This window comes from Strix uralensis, chromosome 5 (genome assembly GCF_047716275.1).
Source record: "Strix uralensis isolate ZFMK-TIS-50842 chromosome 5, bStrUra1, whole genome shotgun sequence".
NCBI lineage: Eukaryota > Metazoa > Chordata > Aves > Strigiformes > Strigidae > Strix > Strix uralensis.
The window spans coordinates 36,512,316-36,530,837 of NC_133976.1; the positions used below are offsets into that span (position 1 = coordinate 36,512,316).

At 36.7% G+C, this 18,522-nt stretch overlaps 1 protein-coding gene across 5 annotated transcripts in view; it reads left to right on the forward strand.

Moving 5' to 3' along the window:
• SLC16A7 (solute carrier family 16 member 7) overlaps positions 1-18,522 on the forward strand; it is an 87,777-nt gene that overhangs the window by 40,771 nt on the left and 28,484 nt on the right. For all 5 annotated transcript variants that reach the window (XM_074870444.1, XM_074870445.1, XM_074870446.1 and 2 more), the window contains one exon: positions 9,986-10,228. In XM_074870444.1, the coding sequence (XP_074726545.1) occupies positions 10,015-10,228 (214 nt within the window). In that variant the 5' untranslated portion in view covers positions 9,986-10,014. The remainder of the gene's footprint in view (positions 1-9,985; positions 10,229-18,522) is intronic.

Below are 18,522 nucleotides of genomic sequence, written 5' to 3' on the forward strand. Positions count from 1 at the left end.
TCCTCTTCCTTCCCATGGAAATCAAATACAATCATAACTTCTTCCTTCCCTGTATTTGTTTATGCTAAAACATTGCCATTGCCTAAATTATATCAGTTTTGGTACATACTTCAAATGAACTTTTTATCTTCATGTTCCAGACTGGACAAATAATCATCATACATGTACTTATTTTATGTAGCACAAGGCCTGACACCCGAGTAGAGCTAAGCTGCCTTGATGGAATACTGAGCTAAGATAGCTATTCTGCTCCTACTAGCCATGTTTAGCCATCAAGAGATATGAGTATCTGCGTAGCACTACACTGTCCCATGTAAATATATACCTCCCTATTTTCTAGCTGTCTGCTCAAAGTTATGTGCTATCAAATAAGAATAGACCTTCTTTTACAATCTTTTACCAGCATAAATATCAGCATAAGGCTGAAATTTGAGTGCACTGGACAAAGCTGTCTACTTTAATGCTAGGTGGTTAGTGGTGTTACCTTCCCCTCCGCAGTCCTCAAGGTGCTATTAAAATCTGATTTCTGTACTTAAGAAATGGCAAATGCATGTGCAAGGATGGCCTCTGCATGGCCACAAATATGAGCACTGTATTAGCATATCTGCATGACTTATCTATCTGCCTGGAACTGGAGACAGTTGGAGTGAGAAGCATACCTTGCTGTCATGTTTTGCTTTTTCAGAGCCATGGGTTTCACCAGTTACGAGATTAATAAAATGAAAATCAGTGTCTCTGGCTCAAGAAAACTCTCAGGTAGACTATGTGAGAAAAATGTTGACATTTTTAGAATTCTTCTACTTCATTTTATGAAGCCACACTGATTCAGTTCTAAAAATGTTTTTTATGAATGTATAAAAAGTTTTCATCTCTGTTAAATTCTGTTAAGGCAGATGAAGTTCATTTGTTTGCCCTTCCTTCCTTCCTTCCTTCCTTCCTTCCTTCCTTCCTTCCTTCCTTCCTTCCTTCCTTCCTTCCTTCCTTCCTTCCTTCCTTCCTTCCTTCCTTCCTTCCTTCCTTCCTTCCTTCCTTCCTTCCTTCCTTCCTTCCTTCCTTCCTTCCTCCCTCCCTCCCTCCCTCCCTTCCTCCCTTCCTTCCCTTCCTTCCCTTCCTTCCTTTCCTTCCTTCCTTCCTTTCTACTAACCTAATATGTTTTAGTGATTCTGGAAGGACCTCTGGATTAATTTATCTTTTGGATATATAGTGCTTGGAATCAGTGGCTTACATTTTAACTTTCACTGGCAGAAAGGACTCACACATCAAGCCTTTATGGGCTGTATCAATTGGATATTCCAGTCTGAATTATCTGTATGTTTTTAACTCTATTTCATACAAAGAGATGGCTTGCTTTCTCTACTCTCACACAGCTTTTAAAATCTACATTAACCAAATAGCTTCTTACTTATGACCTAAATCCTGGGGATTTTTTTAGACTGGATACCTACAGCTGCAGAAACTATTCTGGCTTTTCCAAGATACAATGGTTCCCAAGTAATTTCTTTTAAAAGCTATTTTCCTCATTGCAAGTTTTGGTGGCTCTGCCCATTGCCTTTCTGTCTTGTAATTTTCTATATACTACGTAAGTTAATTGTAGCTTTGCTAACAGATAATTAATAATTCATTAGATTTCCCAGTTCACACTTCTTAAAGTATGTCATCAGAAGTGTTCCTAGCTTTTTCCATTTTATTAATAATATAGAAAATATTTCTTAAACCAGTAACAATTTCCGAACTGGCAGGAATAAATGAAATGTGAACCCTCTATAAGCTTTTGCAGCCTGGATTTATTTTCCAGCCTTGGCCTGTTATGTGTTTCCAGTCATATGCTCTTAGGAACAGAATCCAGATCAGTTTACTTCCTATTACATAATCTAAGTAGTTGTCACTGAGACTTAAGCATTAGTAACTATTTCCACCCATGGGAGTCATGTGCTGCACGAGAATAGAAGAAAAATATTTTCCCAGTATGTGTGAGATGATGCTTCCAGGCCAGGATTTAGGTGAGTGGTAGGACGTATACAGAAAGTACACTGGGCCATAATACTGAAGTAGAGAAGACAGCCAGGGGTTAGATTCTAATCTCAAGAGCACAGAGTAACTTTGATAAAGTTTACAGAAATTAATGTCAGCAGATTTTGCATTGGATTCTATTGCATCTTCATAACATCAAACATTAAGCTGATGGATGTGAATATTATCTTCAGCAATAAATGAATTAAATATTGCTGTTTCCAAATTATATGTTTATGTAAAAAGATAGGAATTTTGATTTTGAAAACCTTAACTAATAGCACAGCCTAAGAATAGACTATCTTTTCCCATTGATATTGTTTTCTGCACCTTAGTATTGAGAGAATGATATTGAAATGAATATCTGTTATTACTGATAATGGAAAATCTGCTGCATTGAAAAGATTGTGCTATCTATTTTTCAAGCAACGTGCAGCAGCTGTGCAGACAATTCCATTAACACTGACTTGAAACCTTAGTTCTTCCATTTATAAAATATAACAAATAAGTGAAAATATAACTCCCCTTCTGCCAAACATCAGAACTCTTAAAAATATGTATCATACAGCTCCAGATTTACATGACTTCCATTATTCTGGGTATTCTTTTTTATAACATTCAATCAATGTGAATTTTAAAGAAGATGAGTGTGCTGATGTACTGAAAAAGCTTATATTACCAAACACTGTTCAAAATTGGTCTATACAGAGTTAAAATAGTAAGCTTATAAAACATGTTGTAAAGCTGGTAACTATCATAGTTAAATATGAGGGAGTAGTACTAGAATTTAAAGGATGGTATGAGTGGTTAGAAATTAATTAATAAGTGGATCAATATTCTTGCAGTGTGGGCAGCCAACAATTTGAGTTATAAAGGATGGGTTTAGATAGACTTATTAAAACTAATTCTTCAATGGCACAACAAAGTTTTGGTTGGGGTGTTTTTGAAAGGTTGATTAGTTTGACAGTTTATTTTTTTCCAGGTATGCAGAATTTTTCATCAACCTCAATCAGCTCATTGTTAAAACTGATTAGTTCTTCAGACTGGTTCACTGGCATTTTCAATTTAGTCATCAACATTTCATTTCAGTGCACTTCAATTTGGGTGGAGTGACAACGTCTTTAGGCTAAATATTCTATTGACTGCTTTTTTGGAGTAATTAAAACAGAATTGAAATCACTTTGGTTGGAATTCATTTCATTTAACTTTAGTCATGTAGACATTTAGTCATCCAGAGTAAGTCAGTCATTTAGGTTTCCCTTAAAGTCAATGAAAAAAGGTAATAACAGAAGACATGATGAATGGAAGTCCAACCCATGACTGTGATTGTGAATACAGATTACAGTTTCCCAGGAGAATGTGGCAGCACAACATATGAGGTTAAAAAAAAAAACAACAAAATATCCAACTACCCAAACAAAACTCCAATGAATTATAAATGCTGCGGTAATATTAATATTAGTTTTGACAAATCATGTTAGTCATCTCACTACTGACTCAGCAGTGCTCAAAATCTGATCTCACTGATGTAACAATTCCAATATAGTTTTGATATAATGTTTTCAGATGGCGGTTCCAGTTCTGTGAAAAACTGACTTTAGTTACTGACTTAGTAATAGCTTTTAGCCTCAACCTCTGTTTAAACCATAATGAAATAGGGCCTTAGTGGAAATGGCATTTTAATTACACTCTCACAGCATAATTTATACATTTTTGGGTTTTATATAGCAATATCTTACAGGGCTCACTTCTGTCTCAGTAACCCTATTTTGAGTCCTCAAGCAGGAAGAAGGAATTACATGACACATGCCTTTATTCCTGTCTTGGTAAAAGAGAATTAGACCTTTAATTATTCCCACAGCCATCAGGAACTCACATCTGTAACCATCCTTGTTTAACTCAGGAAACAGTTTTTGCTTTTACATCCTATTACCTGCTCAGCTTATGATGTTACTAAGAATCAGCCCATTACAACGCCAGACTCTTAAGAAGAAAGAAAGTTATTGGGATTGTTCATTTATTTTTATTTTACAACATGTGCCTTACCCTCCCATCTGCTTCCCTCCATGGAGCCTGCCTCTGCAAACCTCTGAGGCATTTGGAAGAATGGTATTAATATGCCTGCTTTGGATGTGTGAGGGACTATTACCTTCCCACACTGTCTTCAAGCACATACTTGTCTTGTTACTGCTTCAGTGGGATGACAAGTATCCTACAATATTGATTCTTAACTGTAAATTATGGATAGGTTGAATAACTCCATGTTTGTTTCATAGATGCGAATATTTATAACTAGTTCCTTCATCTCCTCTTCAATAAAAAAAACCAACCACATTTGTTTTTTCTCAATAAGATACAGCTTTATTCTTAAAATACCTGTAGTAATATATTTTAATATTGTTGGATATTGTGCTATTAAAGACCGAAGTGAAATAGGCTTTAAAATTAAGTAAGGCTGGTGATTTTTTTTCCAAAGATTTGCTTAGACTTTTAGCAAAAATAATAAATCCTAACATAAACCCCATAAATACAATGTAATATATATAATTTATTTTATTGTCACATAAAAGCCTAGAAAGCATTAACAGACATGGCCCTGTGATTCAAGCCTGTTGGAGAAACTTTACAAAAATCGTAAGCTTTCTAAAATGCTAGATAGCCTGGGCACATTTTAGCAGTTTTGATCTCACACAGGTTGTATTTGTCCTGCAGGTTAGACCCTAGTGGAAAAAAAGTAGCAAAGTCAGATTCTGTGTGTATCTTTCATCTACCTGGGTTTCATTTATGACATTATCACCTCAGTCTCTGAATACAGACATTGGGACAAAATGGAGACTATTTTCCTCTTTCAGGATGATTAGCCAGGCTGGGTACCACAGCTCATTAGGAGCTACTTTGCCTCCAGAACTAAGCAGTTAGAGCTAAAAGCAGAGGACAAGCTCTCTTGATCCCTTCAGTCAGAGTCTTCCCGCATCCTCCCTTTCTCCACAAAAAAATCCCAAGTTAGAGCAAAACCTTGTCACAAAACTAGCAAGATATTTTTTTCTTCAAATACTGGATTTCATTCGCAAGATAATGACCATGGCTTGTAGAAGTTGGTGAGGCAATACCATTTGATGAGGTGATAACCGCTTCCTGCCATCTGGCTTGAAACTCATTAAAGAGCTGTTAATAAAAATAAGAAAACTGAAATTTTTGCAGCTTTTAAGCAAGGATCTTTTATAAGAGTATAATTCCTATACAGTTCAATATTTTACTAGTGCTACCACCAAGTCATTTATCTTAAATACAGCAATGTAATGAACATTCATTAGGGGTAAGTTAGAGCAGCAGACTATTCAAACCTATAAAGCAAACATTGTACCCCACCTGTGCTCCTAACTCGAGTATTAAACAGTACAATTAATCTGCATTTACTACTTAATGAGCTTCTAAAACACATGTGCTTAAAAACCTCAGTCATCATTCACAGCTTACTTGGACATTAGTCCACATCCCAGCTCTGCCACTGATTTGGGACAAGACTTAAGTTATTTAGCCTGTTATTATATATGTTTCTCTTGTCTGAACGTGGATGATACTTCTCAATCACCCCACAGGGATGTCAGGGATTAAGACTGAATTTGCTCAAGTTTGCAAAGCTTTTTGCAGTCCTTGGCTTACTGTGTGGAACTGGCATGCAGTACACACGTGCCAAAAATTCCTACTATCCTACAGCAACTGGGGACGGATTTTTCACATACCACCTCTTTTACTGTGGAACGAATGGCTGCTGAGTCAAGTGATGATGGGGCCCATTGAGGACAAGGGAGACAAAATGCAAGCAGAAAAGCAAACAGTTACTCTAATGTTGCAGAAAAATACAACTAAAACTCTCAGTAAAATCAGAGTCTCTGTAAACAAGAGAACAACATAACCCCTTCTCAGAAGAGTCTTTGACAAGCTGTTGTATTGATAGCTGATTCTGGCAGCTGACAACTACAGAATAGTAATGAAGCATTGGTACAAGAAGTCTGAACAGGTTGATCATGACTGACTGAAGTCTACGGTGCATGATATCAAGATACATTATTTGTCTGTAGCATTTGCTCTTAGTTTGACCTTGTTGCTTGCTTGCTGCTTTCTATCTTTTTCCCCTTTTTTTTCTTGCTTTCCCTTCCTCCCTCCCTCCCTTCCTCCTTCCCTCCCTTTCTCTCTTTCATTCACTAGTTCTCATTTGCCTGATTAAGTTCAAATGTGCTGAGACCTATATAATAGAAAATGTTGCATATCAGATGTTTTAAAAGTGTCTTCTTGCCTTGTTTCTCTCCTATTATTTGTTAGTAGATACATGCAGCTCTTACTACAGTAAGCCCCATTCTTTGATCTCTGCTTATATAAATGCGATTTACACAGGGGAACTAGAAGGAGTTTCGGAAAAAATCCTTGTGCACAGTCTGACTCAGGGTATGGAAAGGACTATCTCTGTATCTGACAGAGAGAAGGGAGATTGATGGCTTCACTCAGGACACGCTTCAGTCACTGTTCCCCTGCGGCTTCCCTGGGTGGAGGGGCAGGCAGCGTTCCTCACCCACTGCTTGCCTATAAAAGCATAGGTATGAGCAGTGCTTGTTCGCTAGCTTTAAGCACATGATAGAATTCATATGACTGGCTGAAAGCACTGGTGGTGACCTTTATTTACTCAAGTGCCTTTTTTTTTTTTTTTTGTCTGATACCATGTCCTTCACATGAACATCATCACATATGCCTGTTTTTATGCTTTCTACCATCTCTTTTTATTCTTCACAGCCCATAATAAGCTCTCAGAGCTCTGAAAAGGCATTTTGCTTGTCATTGCTTCATTCCTCCCTCTTCTGCCTCTTCCCTTGTCAACATTTATATCCACTCATCTAAAATGTTTTGTTTTAGTGGCTAATGGATTTTGCCCTTGACTGTATACTACCTATACTACCCAAATATTACTAGTTAGGCTTAGATTAGAGCTAGGTATATTAATTTGCTAGACTGCTTTAGGAGGAGATCAGTTTCAGGGATACTAAGTGCAGATTTTACAGAAGAAAGTTTCTTTAACTCCTGAGCAGTTATGGGATGTTGGAGAAGTTGGATTTAATGTTTCTGACAAAACGAATACTTTTTTCCTCTTGGAGCAAACATGTATTTATTATCTTTTTCCTCTTCACCTTTTATTAACCAGAGCTAAAATTGGCTATCATGATCATAAAGGAACAACAGGGAAGCTATTATTAACTCTGTGGGATAAAAAGGAGGTGTGAGATACAATGATCCAGTCTCTTCTTTGTGACAGTGTAATGTCTGCTGTAGGTTAGGAGACAGCCTTTTACTGCAGCAGCGCTACAAGCTGGCCATGCAGCGGGTTTTGCAGCAGTTTGCGTCTAGGGTGAGACACAGGAGCAGCCAATGTCCCTTTGCTCGTCTCCTTAATGCCGCCTTAGTTTACGGTGAAGCTTTTAAAGGGAGGAAAGCACTGAATTGTCAGCAGAACACAGCCTGTTCTGCTGCCCTAAACAGGTGGATATAACATTCCAAAGCGCTGCTGCCTCAGTGACATTCAGGAACCTTCAACATTCTTCTGACCAATGTGGTGGCAGTGATTTTTCAAAGTAGTTGTGTATTATTTTTAGGAAAAGGAGTGCTTCCTCAATAAATTGATAATCCCTTTCCACTTCTATGGAGAGCAATGCCTTGATCTTGTGTGGCATTACTAAAATTTATAACAGAGATAGAAGTGTTGTCGTATGAGTATGAAATATGAAAACAAATATGCTCAAACCTTTGAAGTGTAAGAAAACAATAGTTAACCTTTTTTTAGGAAATAATCAAAAGTTTTCTTAGTTGAGCAGAACAACAGGTTTCTGGGACAGCTAGCAAACTGTTGTTTACAGTCACTCAGTTCACAGAAATAGAGTTCTCTCTTCATGCCAATTTGAGGTTTTGTGCTTTTGAAGGCAATCAATCATGATGCGTGTTAAGTTACAGTGGGCTTTCTGAGATACTCTCCTTCTGATGGGTCCAGACTCAGCAAAACCAAACTGGTATTTAACTGCTTTGCCAAAGTTAAGTCTCAGTGACCAGAATTATCTCTACTTGTCCAACTTCTAGTGGCAGGCCCAGGTTTTCCTCACTGATGTATGTCAGTGGACTAATATTAAACTGAGACTAGGATAAGCAGAAACAAAGTGTATGCCAGAGGTTCTTTCTGGACATGCGTATAAAAAGATTTATATGCTCTATGTACAGAGCAATAGATATCTATTGCTGCCAGCAGCAAATCTGTATGATATGATGTAGAAGGCAAACTACCTGGGCTTTTGCAACCTTGCATAGAAGCCAGATGTTTTGGTGGCCAGTATCAGGGTGATGTCTACAATCAGCTTTGATAAAGTGGAGAATCAGAAGTACAGTGGGTTTCTATCACAGGGCTAGCCTAGTGATAGATAATCTTAAAAGCAACACTTTGCTAGTTTTGTAGCATATATTGCGTGCAGTGCTACATGGCATTTACCCTGCAAATACTCCAGGCACTATCCTGAGAGATTAATATAAGCTGACACAGTTTTTTAGTTTTTGTTAAGCTAATTATATCACTCCCACTACTAATGCAGTTTGCTGCAAGAGGTTGAAATAAGCCTTAAGTGGCACGGAAGAAATCACATAGAGACTTGCTGGTAATGATAAGCATAACAGCAACTTATACACTGTTATCATCCACAGCTTTCGATACTGGTATGGCAGGAAACCAATCAAGAGTAATAAGTTGCCTAAATGCCCAAGGAAGAAATGGTGAGGAAGGAGGAATTTTTAGTTCATGCTGTCTGTGTAGGCTGGATTACACAGAAGAAAACGCAGTGGACTCCAGCTATATGTTTAATAATAAAGGGATTTGACAGTGGAAAAAATCTCAGTATTACAAAATAGATTCTTGCTACTACATGTTTTCTAAAAAGGTTATGCAGGATGTAGAAAGTTTAAGATTTTAGATATCAGGATGATAGTAACAGTATGAAATTTATTTCAGGCCTTAGGAGTTTTATGCGCATTATGTATGATTCCTTGAACTGCCTGAATGTGTTGGTTGCACCTCTCAGAACCCCTGTAAGATATCACTCTGGTAGCATCTATTATGGTAAATTCTAAATTAGAGAATAGTTGTGGAAAGTTTGTAAGGTTATTAGTGAAAGACTTCCGGATGTCTTCTGACATGTGGAAGCAGAACAAAAATAGTACCATCAAGCTCCACCTTATTCCTGCAAGTAATATCAACATCAACTAATATGAAGATGAAAATTTTTAAAAATAAGAGTGCAAAACAGAACAGTAATATTTTGTATTTATTTTATAGGTACACAGGGAATTTTAAATCTCTGCTTAGAACCAGCTTTTTTAGATGTTCTCATGTGATAAGTAAGAGATATCAACAATGGTCAGAAGTTGGATAATGACAGCATATGATAAAAACCTATGTAATGAATTAATTACCTGCTGTTGTTGCTGATGCTTTTGCTGAGGTACCAGTAAATCTTGCTAACACAATAATATTTAGTGATAATTTACTGTAAATTTTTTCCATTTCTTCCTGTAAGTCCAATTTCCATTTTTTTTCCTAATTCCTGTGCTAAATCCACACTAGACAGTAGAGATACATAAATTAACCCATACAAACATGTCATTTTCCAATAAATCACTAATTGCACATACAACTTCAGCAACTGAGATCAGTGATTTATAACAGTTGCCACATACTGAGTAGGATATTGCAGACATTCTTGCCACAAGTTTTTTTGCAAAACAGATTTTGCTTCTAAAACCAGGCACTTGTGTTCTGTGGTCCCCTGAAAGCTGGAAATTGGTATCTCCTCTGAGGATTCTTTATAATCTCTGCAGATTATGATTGAATACTGCAGTTTGATAAAGAAAAAAGGAAAACTGAAACCTTGTTTCTTCTCTTCTTTTTCAGCCTAGTTGGAGAAGAGACAGAGACCAAAAATGTCACCACCACCAGCAGCACCACAGTACCCACCTCCAGATGGAGGTTGGGGATGGGTTGTGGTCTTTGGGGCTTTTATCTCCATTGGATTTTCCTATGCATTCCCCAAAGCCATCACAGTATTCTTCAAAGAAATACAAGAAATCTTCCATACATCGTATAGTGAGATAGCTTGGATATCATCAATAATGTTGGCTGTCATGTATGCAGGAGGTAAGACATTTGTGAAATTTGCAAATATTATAGTTGGGGTTTTTTTTCCTATGGTCTTAAAGCATTTAAAGTTAATTACTACCTGATTTTATCATTATTACCTAAAGAATTTACCAAAATGCATACTTTTTTTGGTATCCTATTGTATCAGACAGTACTAGTAGCCACATCATCATTAAAGCACTGTTTACTTTCTCCTTTAAAGCATTTTATATTCTCTTCCTTTTTGTTTTCCCTTTAGGGCCTTTTGTGTGTTCCTCGACCTAATTCTATTTTGCAGTTTTGCCCTAAATGCACAGGTTCTGAGAGTCACATTTTCCAACAAACAATGCCCAAGTAACTTCTCCTGGGACTGGGGGTACATTTACTCAGCCTCTGCTGCCTCGGTGAGATCTCTCAGTGGATCGGATGATGGAGCTTAAACACAGAAAATTATTATGACAATGAGGGTTCATTAGTCAGGCACAGGTATTCCTCTGTAGACAGGGGTTTTATATCTTGTTCCTATTTGTCCTGAAATAAAATCCTAATTTCCATTTAGGCCAAGAGTTATGTTTCATACATGTCATCTGTATGACAGCTAAGATACAATCTTATTCTTGGGACTGAAATGAACAGTGAACATAAATTCTCTGATATCTTCTTTCTTCTAAGCAAGCAAGTAAAGAACAAAAGAGATGGAAAAGGATTTTAAAGTATAAAGCCATGTTTAAGTACTAAGTGTCAAACCTGCATTGGCAGCTTTTGTGTCTATCAACCTCAAAGACTGTTAAATTCTGCTTGATTACTTCATTCTTTCAGAATATTTTTTTTAAGTATTGGTGGGAGCTAGCTGCTACTTAGGCAAAACACTTCTTCAGACAGCCCAGAGGTCTAAATAAAAGGTTATTTCAGGCAATAGATCTGGCATTGCCTGTTCTTTGGATGTTATGAGGTAACCACTTAGGAACATCTCAGACTGTTTGCAGTGTTGGAGCAATTAAATGCATACATTTTTATATATGTGTGTGTGTATATATATGTATAAATATATATACATAGAAACCGAAAACATTGTGCCAATAGCACATTGAGATTCAATATCTTTAATCACTGAAGACCATCACTCCAATATTTTTGAGAAGTGGTGTCTGTGTAATAGTGAAGTATGGTATTATCAAGTCCAGTGAACAACCTATTGAAGGAAGCATGAAGTCTCATTTTTAGTGTAGTAATCTTTTATCTCTGATTTCAACCTCCCTAATTTTTGACACCTGAATGACCCTAGCTCCTTTAGCAGTCAGGGAAGAGAGGTAGGTGCCTACAGAGAGAAATTCAGGCTACCTGAGTTGCTCTCTCTAAGTACCTGTTTTTCCCCTCTGACTATAAATATGAATCTGCAGCCAGCATAGCATTAGCTTAACCACCTCAGGTAAATATTTGTCAGTTAATGGGATGGAAAAATGGATCCTGTTTTTCAAATGCTGACAGAGACAGAGACCTTATAAAGACATCTTGACAATTGGTGTCAGTATCAACAAAAGTATGCTGTTCAAATATTTTGATCCCATTTTTATTCATATACTAATAGAGAATCATAAAAGATTTTATAGGACCAGCGACAATAACCAAGTGATTCACCAAAATTCACCAGGTGAAGAAGTAACTTGAACTAATGCAATCAAGAGTGGAGTAAAAGAGCAGGTATGTCCCATCTCATTCAGGTCCCCTCTAATGTAGTTGCTTCTTAAGGATGCATTAGCACTTGCACTGTGGTATGTACATGTGTAACTGTGGAGGCCCCTGAACAAGTGCTGGACCCATCTGGAACAAGGGAAGAGCACAGGTGTTGAAAATCTGGAGTTTGTTTCTGCTTTCCCTATGCTATGACTTTTGACCTGGACTTTTTTTCACCACATTTTCTAATTGGAGCTAAATTTTCTAAGGGCAGATTTGCTTATAGTGCAGGTGCTGTTCTTTTGTTTTAATCTCTGAATAACATTTAATTTATGCCATTTCTGTCATCTCAAAATTCACCCAAGTTTTATTAACAGTACAGATGCAAATCCCAGGATGTTTAGCTGTGGTCATTTTTATCTGCGAGGTTCAACGTGCACAACTTTTCATGTAAAATATAAAACATTCAGTACTTCTTCCTTTTCTTTAATACTTTTACTGTTCTGAGTACCAGCATACTAACTTCACCTGTACATTGACATTAAAAATTGGTTTACTCTTCGTTCTGCTAACACCTACCCCAGTCACTATGAAGATTATCAGCACAGGAAGAGTAGGCAAAGTTGTTTGGATACCTTGTTACAGACTCGTGGTTTTAAAATGCTGAGAATGACGACCCTGCCTGATATAAACACTCTTTGAAGCCATAGCTTCTCTGGAACCACTTCCTAAAAAATAGGCCATTTAGACAATCACTGGCAGAATATGAAATAGCAATCAGGAAAAACATATCTGAAGGAAATCACTCCATTGTTTTTACTGTCTGAAAGTGGTTTGATTCCCTAGCATTTGATGTGCTGTAATGTGAAGTACATGTTCAGACCATGAGTACAAGGTGTATTGTTTACTATAAAGTGTGATACGTACATCTGCAATGAACACTCTGTTCATCATACTACTAATTAAGGTAACCTGAAAACATCTAAGATCTCTCATCCTCATTAGAGCTTAACATTCAACCTATTAATCATCACAGCAGGGTCAGTGAATAAGTTAGAGTCTGTGCAGACACTCTTTGCTTTGAAGGCTGCAGCCTCTTGCAGTAATTAGCTGGCATCTGTGTTTCAGTAACAAGGTATTAACTTACCTTTCAATGCCTGAGAAAAAAAAAAAAAACAAACTAGTAAAAGGCATCCAGTAAGGAGCTAAAAGAATGTTAATTATGTTTATCACTTACTTCATAGTTAGAATAAATGGCATTAAATTATAGCAGACCATCTGGTGATCCATATGGTCTCCTGCAGTCTTGGTTAATTCCAGCAAATAGGTCAAGCACAGCATTCACCCCGTTAGGAAAGCACTAAGCAGAGGTGACAAATCTGATAAATCAATATGAAACTCTTTTCCCCTTTCAATCTGGCATAATATGCACTTTCATACTGTTTTTTGCTGGTTTTTTAGGTTTTTGTTTATTTTCTTAAGCTCTCTCTTCCCCCCCCCCCCCCCCCCCCCCCTTCCTCTCCTGGATGTTTGTTAAAGCTTACTAAAAAGCCATCCCAAAAAGCAAGATCCTGTGATGTGATCAAGGTTACAGGTATTGCACAGCCTCTACTGTTCAGCCCGTGGTTGAAAAAAGCATCCTCTGGAGAAGAGCAATAGTTCAGTCTCCATGGCAACTCCTTCTTCTGCCTCTCTTGAGCAGAGACTGTCAATTGTATTAAATTAAGGATGATGGTTTTGTGATGGACTCCTACACCCAAGGGACTGTGACTGAGACCACCAAACTTCTGTTACCGGAGGACGGAAGCTGAGATAAAATGGCATTAGTTGAGTTATCCTGACAGGGCAACCTGTGTTTCTGTATGTGTATGAACACACACATACATAAAATGTGTGTGCATGTATGTATTCTTATATACATAAATTAAACATGTATTCATGTACTTACAGAGCCATATTTATGCTCTAAAACAAACAAGCATTAAGAAATTCAACAAAAAGATCGAATACATTTGGCCTCAAGTTCTCTAAGTTCGTTCTCTTTTTCAAAACTTCACCTCTCACTTTGCACAGCATTAACAACCAGAGGTGATTAGAGAGCTTCTTATCAGAGCTCAATCTGTTTCCAGTAAAAATGTTTTCAATGCTTTCAGTGTAGGTTTGATAGGAGCCTTAGTGGAAGCTATGAAAGCCATGTGACAGGTCTGGTGATTTCAGACAGCTGACCTTGGGTTTTAGATTTCCTTAGGGAAAAAGAAGTTGGTTTGCTCTCTTGTCTTTAACTGTTTTCTGTCATTTTTCCAAAGACAATTTCAGTTTGGGTTTTTTGTTTCTTTGTTTTGTTTGGTTTTTTTTTTCCAAAGTAACTTTTTGGTTGTGACATTGGGTTATAGAGATTATCTTGAGAGCTGGTAAATCCTTCAAGCTATACCCAGCTGTGAAATGTGGTGTAGTCTTGCTGGTCTGAAGTTCAAAAAAGAAAGGTCCATTTAAATTCTAGATGATATTTCTAAGTAAGTAAATTTTAAAAGTACCTTTGGACCCCTTTTGAAGAAAGATGCTATGTAAGTGTAAGTAGTGCCCATAACTGTTTTTCAAAACACACTTATGATTAAAAGATGCAGCATTTAATATCTTCCTCTCTCTTCTGTATTTCTGATGTTATTCGAGTTTGAGGTTAAGTATTTCCAAACAGTAGCAAACCCTGAAAGGTTTTTTCAGGTGACAACACAAAAGTAACCTATAGACAAGTTCTCATTTTGACTTTGTCAAATATTAATTTGGAAAATAACATATCATATGGTATGTTCAAAATATTTGTGATTTTTATCTCAGTGGGTGTTTTGGTGATATTGCTGTGAAGATGAAATGGCATTCACAGTGGAGATGACAGTTGCAAAATCCATGTAACACAAACAACAGATGGTTATGGATTTTTACTTTTGGACAGGACCTGGGCTCCTACACTTTTCTTCCTCCCTGGTAACATTTTCTTATTTTGGTTATAGAAATACTGGCACAAGGAATTCAGTAGCCATGGATAAGGAGATTGAGAAGCTTTCTTAAATTGACCTATGTCCTTTGTTGTCAGGGACAAGCGTTTTTCTCCATCAGAATATGCAAAGTGTTGAATTTTAATAACCTCATTTAGAGTGTCCTTGAGAGCAGAACTTATCAACTTTCCGAGTGCCTCATGGGCATGAGGGAATACTTCACATTTAGCCTAAAATATATGTAAAACATCTATGTCAAGTTAATTTGAGACTCGCAGATAAAGGAAAAGAAGTCATAATGAAGTGACACAAGAACAGAGCATTTGGAATCTTACTAGAAAATGGAGATAAGTACAAAAAAGAGGTATCAAGCGTAACAAAAATATTATAAATTTGCAGTAATTTAGTTTTTGAAAAAGAAGATCTGCATGCTAAGGAAGCCTGATAAAGCCTCTGAAAGGTAATGCAGCCTCCTCTTCTGTTTCTTGGAAGGCTTTGAGTTTTAGTAAAACTGTAACTTGTAGGGCAGTGGTCTGTGGTAGCGATGGCTGTTTTAAACAGAGGCCTTCCCTAATGTTTAGAAAACACTCTTTAAAATGGTCGTGGGAAAAAAGATGAAAAAAAGCAGATCTGTTGTAGATGGTTTTATGCATATTTTTTAAACAGGTTTGTCATCCTATCTAGAGGAGCAAGCTCTTTTTTTATGCTGCAACTTGTTCTGTTTGGCTGAACAGATAAAATCTAATTGTTAAATATTCAGTGGCTTTTGGGGGTCTAATTTTATCAAGAGTTCATGAAACAATTTTTACTGGGATCTACTGAGCCACACTCAGGAAGCCAGTCTCAAATTTAAGGACATGCTGCCACTGAGAGAAATAAAGTTTTTTTTGTCTTTTATTGTATACTATGTTAATTTTGAATAATTGTCAGAAAGACATAACATGACAAGGAATTCCCACTGTGCTTCTACAAAGCTCTTTCAGTATTCAAACCATAGGTTATTAGTAATATTTTGATGCATATCATAGAAATATTTGTGGTAACTTTTATTTAATTAACTCAAGCCCTTTACTAAAACAGTTCTCATTTACATACAAGTAGGCAACATGGATTGCATAATGAACATTAGTTAAGCACTCTTTTCTTATTTAAGGTTTTGTATTTGTCTTGATCTTCATTCGGTGTTACGGCCAGGGATTTCCATAAGTAATCAGTATTGACAGCTTTTTCTTTTCTGCAAAGATTCTTTTTTTCTCTCCCACTTAGTTTCAAGTAATGGGTCAAAGTCAAAGAATAATAAATAACATGCATCATAAAATAAATTTTCTAAGGGGCTAAAACTTTGGGTTTGTTTAAGAAAGATATCAAGGGACAAAATTAGGCCTTTGATTTGTTCACTGAGCTTGTAAAACTTTGACAAGAGAATGCTTATTTTGTGTGTACTAATAACGTTGGATTAGTTCCCATATAGTTTTTCATATTATTGGATCATACAATGGTTGTATTTGTGATGTGTGTCGGGTAATTCAAAGGTAATGAAACAATGCTCTAGCACAACTGGAAATCATGAGATATTTAGGCAGATACCAGAGAAGTACTGTGGGGAAGGAAAAGTCTGTGTATACCATTGTAGTCATACCAGCACTTCAAATGAATTAATAAACCCAGCACTTTACAAAGAACTTATTATAGAATTTCACTGGTCCATTGTTTTGGAATGTCTAAGAACTATTCCCTTGTTTATTTTGAAGGGTATATTCAAGGGAAACAGAATTGTACTGATATGTTTAGAAGATATTCTAAGCCAGTATCAAATAGCAACAGCTGAGACTTTTACTGTGATTTGTAAAGATATGTAGATCTGTAGTCATTAACAGAGGTTAGTGGACCAGGGACTTAGTGACAGGTTTATGCTGATGCCAGGGGAACTACAGAAATCAAAGAATGAGGTGGTTTTAAATTCTTTTATGGTTACTTTAAACACTCTTTTAATTGATTAACATTTTGAAGATTTTTGCGGAGATCATATATAACACATGTAGACAAACATATACCATACAAAGAGTTTTTGATCAGTCAGAATGTTTTCATCTAACAGTGATATTCTGTTAAGTATGTCAAAGAGCACAAACAACTGCAGCTTTAGTAGGTAATATATGTTTCATTGGTGCATACAAGCAAAAGAAAATCTTACCCTTCTTTTCCACAAATTTTGGCAGGTTTTTTTTTTAATTCTCAGAAACAGGCATTTTCACTGCAGTTTTACCTGACTTTTGTTTGGGTGAATATGTAATATGACTAGACAACCAAATGAAAGAATGTGGTTAAAATAGGAGAATGTATTGTGAAATAAGATGTTGATTTCCTCATCTAGTTCAAACATTTCTTGCAACACTTTCCTTCTGATTATGGGAACATGTGCCCTGTTTGGTTTTCTATGTGTACTGCTTTGAAACACTTATCATTAAGTGCTTTGACTTTTAGAAAACTTTGAAGGAAGTAGTTATACCCTTACAGCTTTTTAACAATAGTAACTAGAGATTATATGGCAGGATTCATGTGTTTAGTCTTCCTCAGCATAGGCACCTACATCTGATCCAGTTGTCTAGACATCTTCTGTTGTCAGTTGATAAAAATGGGAATTCCTGATTCATCCCTTCCTGAGTTAAATGTCTGAAACACATCAAATAAATCATGGTTTAGAAAGACTTCTCTGTATTTTGAGTGCTAAAGGAATCTAGAGGAAGAGTTCAGATGTCCGTTTTGCACAGATCTGAGGTGATGCCACCCTACATGACTGTTGCCCTATACTAATACATTATATTTTGCTCCCTAGAGACCTTGAAATCTAAGAACATTCCTGTAGAGATATGCACCCATGGTTAGAGATTTTGAGCTTGTTCTGTTAAGGTTTGATTTTCTTATTTAATCTTTCTCTTGTATGTTGCATGGGTTGTAATTGTCCCATGTTTCAGTGACACTGACTCAGTTGTACTAGTTTTGACACTATTAAAAATACCTGGTTATTTTAAGATTGCATATTTGCTTATAAATCTAACCTTGCAGTGACCTTCCTCAGACCCATAATTCCCTTTCTTCCATCACCAGCTAAGAAAAAAACACCAATGGGAGAACAGCTGTTTTGTCTAATAATTGTCTAATAATTACATTCTTTTGTAGCTGATTATAAGCTGAGATAAATCTATGGATCTGTTACATTTTCTTCTGTTTTGTGAATGATTTGAAAGTTGAGTACACTTCAGCCTCTTTATAACAAGATCCCCAAACACTTCCCTGTCAGTATCAGCTGCCAGTACCAATTCTGTCATGGTACAAACCTTACTCATACTGCTCTCCTATGGAGGACTCCTTTGCTTTTCCAGGAACAGAATTTACTTGGCTGAAATTTTTTCTTCCTTTACAAGAATGAGCTTCTCTGTCCCACATGTGCTGCTTCCAGGTTTGCAGATGTGTCCTAGCTTTTATCTTCTAGTTATTTTCGACATCATAGACTATAAATTAATGTCAGGACTTCCCAAGGACTCTGCAATGGCTTTCGGGGTAGGACTGGCACAAGAGAAAGAGGGTGTCCTTATTGTGACATTGCTAAGCTTTGAGTATGTGCAATTAAGTAGCTGAATCTGT